Source organism: Enoplosus armatus, chromosome 2, assembly GCF_043641665.1.
Source record: "Enoplosus armatus isolate fEnoArm2 chromosome 2, fEnoArm2.hap1, whole genome shotgun sequence".
Lineage (NCBI taxonomy): Eukaryota > Metazoa > Chordata > Actinopteri > Centrarchiformes > Enoplosidae > Enoplosus > Enoplosus armatus.
In genome coordinates this window covers 16,109,531-16,122,515 of record NC_092181.1, presented here as the reverse complement: position 1 = coordinate 16,122,515, position 12,985 = coordinate 16,109,531, and the positions used below count along the sequence as shown (strand labels likewise).

Below are 12,985 nucleotides of genomic sequence, written 5' to 3'. Positions count from 1 at the left end.
CAAACTGAGTGTGAATTAGGTGAGTTTCCGTCAACTGGATTGAGCCGAATAAACGTCCTGCGCATGAGGTTCCCATGTCACAAAAAAAAGAGCATGGTTGTCCAGACCTTGCTGCTGTAAGATGATGACGGAGAAGTGTATATATATCGAGTCTCTTTTTTTTATAGCGCAGAGTCTTCTCTATGGGTGCAGCAGTGTGTTTGACAGCTCTGGGGAAAGATCATTTACTGTCCTACTGACCTCCGTGCTGCTTAATTTCAGTATGTTATAAACTGGCTTGAAGACACTTGCTAGCCCAGCAACAATAATGTTTCAAACAACCCATAATGTAACACTCCCTGTTGGATGACACTTTCTGTTCAAAAAGAATATGTAATGTTCTTGAATATAAGATGACCCCGACTTTTTCCAAATGTAGTTTCCAGAAAAACATATCGGCGTATATTTGGACTAATATGGTATTTTAAAATTGTCTTGGCCGTGTGGCACCACATTTCCCAAATGCGCTCGCATGCTCATAATCCAGGTACTTAAGGTACTTAAAATCTAATAAGGGGAAAAAAAGATTAATCATGTATGTGTTCGATTGGTAATCGATTAATCTATTATTCGTGCCGATCCTTAAGTGCCACGTTGAATATTTTGCTCATACATTCAGTACGAACATTTTGTGACTTGCCAGATACATTAATTAACAATGTTTCCTCATAATGTTGATAAAAAACTTTATTTGTGCATCGTTAAACCTTATTTGCTGTTGCATATGAAGGTAATCTCTGGAGACAGGGTTGAATTTTTTTCCTGGTAAAGAATTCACACACTTGTTAATGATATTTGGGCCGTATGCGCGTTTCATAGAGGATAAATAAATAAAAGGAAACCTTGTCAGCTTTATGCTGAGTCATAAAAAAAAAATTCTTATATTTAAAATCACATGCATGTTCTGTTTCTACTTGAGCGACAGACAGAAGATGAGAGGCTATAGGAGGGGTCTCATGGTTAATGATGTGTTCACTTATTGGTGACTGATAATGTCATATCAGGAACTAATTGCCTGCACTGTTGCCTCATTAAGCACAGCATGACGTCCTGCCATGGGGCACTGGCTGCGCACCTCACTACGATCACTGCTATTGCAATACGTCCCCATTTTACTTCTTCATCTCCTGCTCTGCGGTTCATCCTCCTGTCACGCATTACATTTGCGCTCCCTTTATTGTGTGATAGTGGGGGCCATTTTTCTTTCAAATTATGAAAGGACTTGGGGATCTGAAGGTTTAGTTCGTGGATTTCATTTCTTGCTGTGGAAATTGTTCTGACATCCTCATACAATCCACCTTTTTTATTCATCAGTCCTGTCAATTCCTCTCAGTTTCTCTGGCATTTTAGTTCATGCCTCTTCCTGCTCTTATCTGTCTATCTCTGTTTTTATTTTTTTTGCATATTCTCTCTAATCATCTGTCTATTTTCTACTCTTTAACATTTGCATTTCTCTTTCATTTCATCTCTTCCTCCCTCTTTGTCTTATTCTCTGCAGTCACCTTCACACTCCTGATCTGGAGCAGTTGGCTCATCTCTCCCCTTCCCTCTCCATCCATTCACCCCTCCATTTCGCACATGCCCACTGCCCTGCCTCTGGGCCACACTTCCCTCCACCCCTCTCCACTCCATCGCAACCTCTCCCCCTCTTTTATTTATGGGAATATGCTGATGGGGCAAACCCAGGTAAAGATACAATATTTCTAGTTACACAGGGTGAGGAACAGAAATTGAAATAGAAGAAGAAGAAGTGAGAAGACGGAAGAGTGAAAGAGCATACACGATTAATCACGGAGCTGTCGTTTGTCCTAAAAAGCCATTCATCAAAGGGAGCCGAGGAAAAATAAGGAAAGGGTGAACGAGGGAAAGAGGAGAGAGAAAAATATGTATAACAGGATCTATGCAGGATCTAATTGGGTCAGTGGCAAATAATGTGGCTGCTTTAGTGCTGAGCTTTCCTTTGAGTAGGAACAGCAGGCTGGTTGGAGATCAGCGTCAGCAGGAGAGCGATTCAACCTCATGGGAGATATAACAAGAAATATGGTAACGTCAATGAGTTACCTGCCCCCTTTTGGTTCAAATCCAATTGCATGTTTCTAACTCAACCGTGTCGAACGTTGCTATATGAAAACATGGAATTGAGACCAAAACAACAACACCTAAATGTTAGAGGTCCATTTTCTCCAAGAGCACACATAAAGGGGCAAGAGGAGAGGTATAAAATAAACAAAGAATGAAATAACACATTTAACCTGAGGGAATATCATTCTGTCAATCTGTCATTTTTTTTGACAGGGGTCATTCTTTCTTTTGCATTGCTGGCTGGGCCTGTCACAAAACATTAGAAAAATGAAAACTTGTTCTGTGAATTTAGATTAAAAAAAAAACCACGCGTCTGTTCTTTTGGTGTGCCGCTTGTCAGAGTTAAGGACAAATCACAGGTAGGGTTAATGGGATCTGTCTGTGTTAGAGTTGCCCTCAGAGGAAGAAAGAGAGCGGAGGCCTGATAAAATGAGGGAGAGGTGAAAGTGGAAGGTGATGTTTGGTGGTAAACAGAGGGAGCTGCTTCTTGCGCGAGACCAGGAGCCATGTGGGGCTGAAGTTGGGGATGTGGCGTGTGGTGGAAAGAATAATGCACCTTGACAGAACAGCACTCTCTGCCAACACGACCAATGATTCCCCCCGAAGCAGAGTGATGTGGAGCGCAAGCAGCACCTGTGACACCAACTGCCACCCCGGGGAAACATCAACAACTAGCCACCTGTTAAAAAATGCACTCGCAAACATCACAGCCTATTACATTCATTCAAAGTCTTGTGATTGACTTTGAGGTGGGTTGACTGCCTCTTAACGAAATTAGCGTTGTTCACGTCTTGCTCTCATTAGGAAAGAGCCAATGTCTTAAAACGACTGCACCTGTGTTATATATTTTGTTGAGTTGTGCGGTTAACGTTATCCCAAATGTTTTCAACAATGTTATAACCCAGAGAAATCTGTAATTTTATTCAAGGTAACGTGCTTTTCATTTGGCCTGTCAATGGCGTCATACCCGCCCCGTCTAGTTGCTATAACTAAAACACGGGAAACACCAGATGATATGTCAGAGAGTGAGGAAGGAATACAATTATACTCAGTAACAGTAATACAGCATTGTTTCATTAATTACATGCCATCTTGCAACATGAATCCCCACGATTGAATTTGCCACATAACGCTAGCTACAGTGGCTGTATGGGTAGTCGACTCATCTAATGGTAAGTAAGCAAGTTAATGCCATTTCATTAGAATGAAATGGCATAACGTGAATAAATGTGACTAAACATAACATGAATAAAACTTTAATACATTTGCTTGTCCGTGAATGGTTAACCTCATAGAACTGGAGTTAAATCCAGCAACTACTATTTTCTGCCTTGTTCACATCAGATAGATTTTCATCTGCAATGGTGATTGTTTATCAACGAAGACAACGATGATTCCACGCTACTTCATGACATCATCGAACTTTGACTTTTGTTGTTGTTTTGATTGAGAGACCCCTACTGGCAGAATTTACATACTGTGTGTAGAAAGGGAGTCTATGTAGCTTTTGAAAGAAGAAATAACACATTCTTCCTCCTACAAACAAAAATCTCAATTCATGAGCATTAAAATGCACCCTTAATTCACTACACTGTTGCTACAGTCTTGTTCTGGTATAAGCATTAGCTTATGGTGGCAAACTTTAGATAGATATTGCCGTGTAACTGACATTACCAAGTGAGTTCAGTGACTTCATGTCTCTTCTCTACTTGTGCTACGTTTAGCCTGTCACAGATAAACATGAATGGTTTTATCACAAAAGCAAAACGTGAGACGTAAACACATCATACCTCACCAGAAGACATGTTTTATCTGCAAAAAAACAACTTACATTTCTTGTTTTTGGCAAGTGCAATTATAACCAAATGAGTAAGTCAAAACAAACACCAATGAGATATATATACATATATATATATGACTTTTAATTTCAGTTCACCTTCATCATACAAGCTCTTACAGCACACACTTCAGCACTGCATTTTGTAAAAGACGCAGAGAAATAACTCAGGAATTCAAGATAAGTCTGCACAGACTTTCAAGGACGAGTGTAGGATAGGATGAGCACCTCCTTTGATCTTTATCAGAAAATGTATGCAATTTCCCATCTTGTGTGGTGCCAAATGTTGAAAGATTCAGCATGCGCCAGTGCTACAGTATGTAAATAGAGGTTTACTTAATCTCAGAGCTAATGGCTGGCTGAGAGGCTGGGGAGGCTGTGGTTGTACACTTAATGGAAAACCTGCACTGCTTTGTGCTGTAGTAATGGGAGGAAATTATCTTTCCATGCAGAAGGACTGGATGAATGCTCCTCCACAAATTGGTGTACCCTCTTCCTCCTTCCCACCAATATCTCTCTCTCTCTCTCTCTCTTTCTCTCTCTCTCTCTCATTCTAGATGTTTATTATTTATATTATACTCATAAGCAACGTGAATGCTGACATGGAGGCTGAGGGATGTATGGCAGCTGGGTGGATTTGTGGTATGGTCGTGCATTTTATTTCTATTTTGCGCTTTGTGTTATTTGTCATTGAGGTAGGTTTTGTGATTTTGTGTGTGTGTGTGTGTGTGTGTGTGTGCAAACAATGCAGTATTACTAAATATTAATTTGAAATCATCTGTCTCTGTCCGTACTTCTTCATCATCAGACTTCACTCTTCTGGTTTGAATCTCACATCCTTTTCTTTCTTCGGATGCTGCTGACTATCATTCACTTTTGTCAGCTCATGGGCAATGCCACTGTGTTAAATATCCATCTGACAGGCTACCTAATGTTTACCCCTGAGAAAGATCAATACTGCAGCGCCGTTGTCCAGACTTCATTCTTCAAGCACAATTGATTGCGTTTCTTCCTCAGAACTGGTCTGGACAGTGTAAACCAGACAAATCCATGTGGTTTGGTGTCACTGTGAATGGATAACGGTGTCAATTAAGCCTATGCTTGTCGAATGTACTTATTACTTCACTCACCGCATTGTCACTATGTGGTTATGATGTTGTCACATTTCCATTCAGATCATATTACGTGTGTGAGTCACTTAAAGGACACAGTTTGACAGTCACTTTTCAACTTAATTGAAAAATTAAGTGTAAATTTAATTGCTGAAGGGTTTTGGTTGACTCTACCAGCTATGAATTGTTATTATTCGAACAAAAAAATGTGTATAAATGTAAATGACACAGTATTTAGACATTGGGTTCTCCATCGGCATCATTTCCCTTTCCCATGTGCTGTGCTTAATTTTCCATATTATTTTGCTCTACCTACAGTCCCTGCTCGGACGGTTTCGAGTGGAATCAAGGACTATTTCTTTATACAGAAAGTAGTTCCAATGAAAACTGCTGAAAGTGAGTTCTGTGGGTTATCCAAAGTAACTGAGACACTGTTTCTGGGTAGACGCATTGCTATAGCAAAACAAACATGAAAAAAACCCTTAACAATCTGCATGGCTACTGTAGATACAGGATTTTAGAAATACACCAAAAGCCTCTATATTTTGATATTGTTTTGATTTCTCATATTTTCTTTATTGAGGTAGCTGTTCAGTTATATTAGTTTTCTTGGAATGGTTCTTTCCAGAAAACTTAACTCTAGAAATCAACAGCTTCTGATAATCTCAACTAACTAAACTGTAACTAAAATAACGTCTCCATTTTCCTTATAGCTGGTGCCAAATATACATAGCTTTTTTCCAATTTATTCCCCAACAAAAAGGACCAAATTCAGTTTAAAAGCCCTCACCACGCTGCCAGGGACAAAAATCTGGAGACTACTGGCATCAGCCTATAAAATCCCCTCCAATGTAAACTCCACAAGGTTGCCAAACCCCCTGAATTCCCAGAAAGAATACAGAGGAAATTACCTCAGTGTCCTCAATGGAATCTACGAGCCTGGCAGGATACCACGAAGGGTAAATGAGACACTTTTGGGGTAATTTTGGTTAAACAACGCTGCAAAGGTTCATCAGAAATCTGTAATTCTGTGTAAATCACCGCTGACCTAAACGTGTTGAGACTGCTGTAAGAGTCCTCTTGGTAGAGTGCAGTGTGTCCCTTGGGTGCCCAGCCACATGGAGAGCGTCTGAGAGTTTCGGTGGTCAGCAGGTCAGCTGTGAGAGCTCTGCAGCTGTCTGATAACTGCTGCTGTGGGTGGAGTAAGCGCTCACCTATGCACAGTCACACACGTGTGCCTTTTTTTCCATTTTTCACCAAAGGGCTGGGCAGCTCTGTAGAAACCAGCCCCGCACAGACCATGTGAGGACTCCGTCATCCTCCGACTGTGTACTTCAGCAGCACTTCTGCATTAATTTCAAGCCACTTAAAGCATGTAGCCCATGTCTAAAGCACCTATTTATAGATAGATAGTTTGGCCTCGGTAGACTGAGCATTCATTTATCTCATTTCATCTCATTGAGCTCTCATGTTCTTTTTTGCAAATTAATGAATATATAGTGTAATGGTCTGTTAACGCAATATTGATGAGGTGATGCTGTTAGTAATGAGATGCCCCAAGTAAATCAAAGTGTTTACAAATGGATGAGCACATGCCTCCACATGTATTTACAGCTGACCATTAATTCAATTGACCAGGCTTGTTGTTGTTCATCTGTTACTCTTCAACCGTGGAAAATTACATAGTTATCAATTAGTGCTCTGATGGATTTCCAAGCAGTAATACGTCACTGAAATGTTTTTATATTCGCTGCCATGTGCTGCAATGAGGTCTCCGGCTGTACGTGACAAAGGGAATGTGTTTTTAGTTCACTTTCTCAATGAGTTTTTTCATTTTTTATGTCCATTTCTAATCCTTTGAAGTTTGAAATTTATACTTTCTTCATACTTCTTTTGATTTCTCCCCCGTGAGACCTGTGTGTGTTTTTAAAGCTTCATTTCCTCTTTGTCTTGGATCCCACAGACCCCATTTTTACTTATGTGTTAAAAATAATAATAATAATTGCAAAATCTACCAATTATTTTTCTTCTCTTCAGATCTTAAACCCCATGTGTAGAAATGTATTTGAATGGTAACCCTTCCCCTCTGCCACAAACATTTGATGAAGGTGACAAAATAAAGCATTGTTATTACACCACACAAGGAAATATTCAATGTTTTATGGGCTATTCATGAACAATGCCTATTTATATATTCCTTTGTAATCTACAGTATGTTATCCTACATAGTGATGCTACTTTTGTGTGGGATCAATTAGACCCCCGACAGGTTATAACAGAAACCCAAATTGACTTATTGGGGATTTGGGAGGGATGTGACGTGTAAAAAGTACTGCACCAATCACAGATTTAGATAATTAACTGTATTTAACCATATAGAGCCCAGTGTCTCCAGGATCCCAAACAGAAGGGATTAAACTCATTCATCCATTCGTTCCAGTGTCCACCAATAATTTACTGCAGTGTCACCTTGCACAAGTCCACTGTTATTGATTGTCTTTGATTCATTTAATTACTGTGGCAGGTGTCAGCCGACACTATGAGGGCTGCCACAGTTGGACGCATAGAGACTAAACAAGCACACATACACACACACACACACACACACACACACACACTTATGCTTGGCTGATATTGGCCATAGTCATAGCCAACACAAAGTAATCTGGCAGTGTGATTGTATGGCTGGCAGAGTATTTTGTTCAGCTCAGTCAACACGTTGAATTTAATTTCCTCTCTCTGTCCTTCAGCTGGTGGACTTTTTTTTCTCATCCCAGGGCAATATTTCCTTTTGTGTGTGTTCAATATTTTCACACCCATTTTCCTCTCCATTTCCTCTCCATATATATATATATATATATATATATATATGCCTCTCTGTGTTTCCTTTTCATGGTGTGTATTTATGTTTGTCAGTGCATCTGTATGATGTCGGTTTGTCCTCATCTGTCTCTCAGTCTTGCTCTGCTCGTGTCTGTCTGTGACTTTCTCTCTCTTCATTCAATCCCCCCATACACACCTCACCCACCACCAACACCATCAAAACACACACACACACGCCTCATTTTCCCGGGTTTCCTGGCATCTCACCACTGCTGAGAAAGTGAGTGACAGCACTATGTGCACAGTCTGCAAACGACGGACTGGGATTTTAACCAGATACGTCACAACTAAAGGGAAGGGAAAGAGGGAGGGACGGAGGAGAGGAGAGGAGGAGAGCAAACGAACAGAGACAGGGAGAGAGAGAGAGAGAGAGAGAGAGAGTACAGAGGGATATATTGACTCTGGAGCTGGTCTGCATGCTTCTCAGTGTGTGAGAGACAGAGGACGTGAGAGCAGGCAAGATGGAGTGCTGGCACAGATGAAGACTGTCCCTGGGTACGTATTTGTGGATGGCTATATTCGTGCGTGAGTGTGTGTGTATGCGCAACTGTGCTTGCATGTGTGTGTCTCTGCATGTAAGAGGGGTGAGAGCGATTGAGTTTGTAAGCAACATGCTGCAAGTGATCATTCGTACGAGGGTACCCTGGATTTGGGTGTTGTTACATAACAACATGAGTGACTGAATGAGTGTAGGTATTGAAATGGGACCAGGCAGTTTGGTGTCTTTATCTGTGTGTAGGGTTTTAACGCACGTGTGTGTGAATGTGTGTGTGAGTGAGAGAGTCTGTTTAAGTACTATAACTGAGGATAGTGAAGAAGGAGGGATGTGCTCAAGTTTTCAAGTGACTTAAGTCTTGCTGATATGGATCTGGATGTGGATGGTGTGCTGGCTGGATTAACAAAAGCTTCAGTGTGTTCAGCATATTAACATGTATGTCAGTGTGTGTAAGACGGAGAGAGTCAATATGCTTTATGATGCACTAGAGATGAGTCATAGCTATACTGATGTAAACAAAGTCAAGCAAAATCTCAGTAGTGTAGTATTTTCCCCTACACTGAGGAATCCCTTCAGTACCTGTTTTGTTCTGTTTCATACAACTGAGATATTTCAATGTAAAAGCAGAGTCAGAGAATCTAGTGGCAGCATGCATACTGTATATGACAACATACATAAGGACATACATGATCATTTAAACAGAATTAAATTAACTTGACACTGTTGCAAAGGCAAATCCCAGAGCGGTGGAAGTTAACTAGAGCTGAAACTATTAATTCGTTAGTTGATCGACTGAAAATTAATCTGCAACAAATTTGATGAGTGGTTGATCGTTTAAATCATTTTTCAATGATTCAAAATTTGCAGCTTTTCTCTGTTTTATATTGTTGTAAATGGATTAATGGAATCTTTGGGACTGTTAGTCAGACAAAACAAGCATTTTCAAGACGCCTGCTTGGGCTCTGGGAACTTGTGCCAGGCATTTTTCACTATGTTCTTACATTTTATGAACTAAAGGACGAATCAGTTAACTAAAAAAAAAGATTAACTGATGATTCAAATAATAATCATCAGTTGTAGTCCTTGAGTCAACACCCAATAATGTGAGTTTTCAAATCAACAAGACCAATAACAGTGGTCGAAAGGGGCTATTAATGTGCAGCCACTTAGCAGGTGCATCTGTCAAAAACTAAAAGAGCAAAATTTGGGGGATAATTTGGGGGAAAGAATTGACTTGTGAATCATGATGACATGCTAAACACAGACAAAAGACATAGACCTTTGACAGGGGTCGCAAGTTGACTCGAAACAGCAGCGACATGACGGACATATGCAATATATACGGGGGATGACAAGTGACATGCATCCTCAGATAACCTGCCTATGAAGCAGTGTTGTGAACAGTGGTGAAATTAGTTGTGTCATATAGTGATCTGCTATTTTGTCTGCTGGCTGTATGTTTTTGGTTGTTATCTAATCCTTTTTGTTTTTAATCTGGGACGGCACCAGTAAACAAAGGAAACACTGTCACATCCCGGTATGAAGTTTGTCGCTGTGATCACTGAAATCAAACTAGTTCTTGAAATAAAAAAGACACCGGGACACTGTGGGAGTGCCTGAGAGAAAGCATGTCTTCAGTTTCCCCTTATGACTGTGAGGAAAACAGGAAATGATAGCATTTGGCTTAACGAGGTGGTAGTTTGGTAACAGTTATTACGCTTTATTTAGCGACAGATATGCTAAGGACTGAGAAAGGCTTCAAATAGTATTATGTAAATATTGCTCAGGGGACTTCCATATGAGAAAGAGGAGTGAAAGAGGGAGATAAGGGAAGGATTAGAGTGAAGTGCAGATGCACAAGTGACATCACTTGTTCATACTTTACAGCACTACATTTGAATATTAATTCAGAGCACAGACTTGGTGTGCTGACACAATGTGTGAGTCACACTTGAAGTGCCAAAGGTTCTGGCAAATTCTATTTTGGCTTTTGAGAAGTCAGGTTTGCGTCAACGGATGAGAGCAGACACACATTTCAGTTTTCTCCAGAATGTTTTAGATGTGCTGTGAATTTCAACATATTGCCAACATTGACTTGCCTTGAATAGAATTGACCCCTGCTGCTGCTGCTGCTGTGCGAACTCACAGACAGGGGAAAGTTGGAAACAGAGGATGCAGAGGATATGACTGTGTTGTTTTGTTTTTCTCTTCTAGTTCTGAGCCTCTTGTTCCTCCCCTCTGCTATGATCCCTGCTGTTATTCTCTTTGTCTTTCCTCATTCATTTCTTTTTCTCTCCGTCTCACCCCTTCATTGTCGTCCCACAGTCCCATTCGACAGTCCACATGAGCGTCTCCAAACCCCCACCGCCCCCCTCCACCTCCCACCTGGCCATCCCCCCGTCCTCCACCTCCACCCCTTCCTCATCCGCCTCCTCCCCCTCGGCGACGTCCCACTCAACTGCTCTGCCCCCTCCCTCGCCGGTCAAGATCTCTATGCAGGAGCACTTTGCCATCAATGTGTGCCCAGGCCCCATCCTTCCCATCCCACAGATCTCAGACTTCTTCCCACGTTTCCACGACTACCCCTGCACGCCACCGCCTCCGAGGGAGAAGAAGATCCTGAAAGAGGAGACTTTCAACGGGGAGACGGGTGGAGGATACAAGGATGGGGAGAGGAGGGAGAGCCACGATGGCGACAGAGAGGAGACGCTCGACTCTGATGATGATGACAGTGAGTTCTGAGGAGGGTGAACAAAGTTTTGTGGTAGAAAAGTATTGTGTGTTTGGTTTGTGTGTGTATGTTTATTCATGGGAAACCTACAAGGTAATAGGGCTGGAAAAACAACACTTCCAATTCTAAAACTTTGGGGAGTCATCGTTTTTTTTTTTTTTACTCAAAATGAGTTTCTGCATTTTCCTCAGAAACACAACATATGCTTGCAGAGTAATTGTGGAGTCAAGCATTTTTCCAAGAGTGTTTGTCACTCCCACTTTATGTGAAACGGCACCTCCGATGATTTATTAGACAATGCGGACAATTGCGGGACTCAGCCTGCAGTTTCTGCTCATTCCCAAACAGTAATCAAACAAGACAGATCAATTCATATTAGGCAGAGTCATGTTTTTAAGAGGCCATCTGCTACAAATATGACTCAGAGGTTTTGAGTGTGTGTGTGTGTGTGTGTGTGTGTGTGTCCCTTCACTGGCAGTAATTGCCTTGGTTTGTGTTGTTTTCAGCCTACCTGGGAACGCTGGAGTTCAGCCTGCTCTTTGATCAGGAGAACAACTGTCTTCATTGTACTATTCACAAGGCAAAGGTACACACAATTTCAATATCTTCTTCATATAAACAGACCTCCGTCTGTCTGTCTGTCTGTCTGTCTGTTTGCCCGTGTGCGGTTGCATAATCCTCCTTGAAGGCCCTACGAAAACAATTTTCCTGTAATGCTTTTATGTTTGCACAAGACGTCAGACTGCTTTCTCTCGACCTTTTTAAAGTAACGTGTTCGCCACACACCCTCAGCAGCTTGTCAATTGAAGACTAAATCATCTCATGGCACTACAAAATGTTGGATAATGTTGCTTTGTTGCTGTGGCAGACACATTCTGTATGGCCATCGTACAAGGACACAAGCCTTGTATTACATATAGTGTACTGTCACATGACGTTAATTATGTAAATCTTGCTGAACTGTTCCCTTGAGGACAACACAAAGGAGTCTAGAAGGCTGGAGAATAGTGGCATAGAAAGAAACACCCAGAGGCACTATTGAGATGTAACTATAGTAGAGGAGGTCTGTCATATTCACTGTCTTTTTCTGACCCTGTCAGTTGTGTGAAGTGTTTGAGGGCAGGATGACGTCACCTTTGACACTACAGTGTGTGTGTGTGTGTGTGTGTGTGTGTGTGTGTGTGTGTGTGTGTCTGCTTGTGTCCACAGGGACTGAAAGCCATGGACTCCAATGGGTTGGCTGATCCATACGTCAAGCTTCATCTTCTCCCTGGGGCTAGCAAGGTCACTGCTCCAACCTTACCTCAGTGGCAATTAACGTAACATGCTGCCACACTGGGCTGTCCCAGACACTCACACTTCCTCAGGAAAGGCCCACGTCACACAAAAGAAGATAATTTATTGGAAAGACTAAAAATAGGGAACATTTCATACATAACTCAACTGAAGAAAACAAAAAACAATTATTTATTTTTTGTAAATAATAGTCTTCCTTGTCGATTCTTGTTTGTCAGATATCAGGAAAAGTCAAAATGCTCTTGCAAAAAAAACGTAACATGGCAGCAGGCTAATTTAGTGTGTCATTTCAAGCCACTGAGCAGGGCGCATTTTGGTTGGTTACTGCTTAATGTGGCTCGTCCAATACTGCTTTATCGAGCACAAACACGTTCTGGTCTGCTGCACCGCTCTTGTCTTGTTTTCAGCTCAAGCAGCAGGGAAGATAAGGTTCGCCACAACAGCAACCCCCAACTACGGCACAATGCAACCTGTTGTCGGCCATTTTGGCTCAAGGTTGACACAAAATG

The 12,985-nt window shown here is 41.4% G+C and overlaps 1 protein-coding gene across 1 annotated transcript in view; it reads left to right on the top strand.

The window, feature by feature from the left end:
- Nucleotides 1-10,792: 10,792 nt before the first annotated feature.
- doc2g (double C2-like domains, gamma) overlaps nt 10,793-12,985 on the top strand; it is a 29,905-nt gene continuing 27,712 nt past the window's right edge. Inside the window, exons 1-3 of the mRNA XM_070921125.1 lie at nt 10,793-11,180; nt 11,687-11,766; nt 12,390-12,464. Of these exons, the coding sequence (XP_070777226.1) occupies nt 10,793-11,180; nt 11,687-11,766; nt 12,390-12,464 (543 nt within the window). The remainder of the gene's footprint in view (nt 11,181-11,686; nt 11,767-12,389; nt 12,465-12,985) is intronic.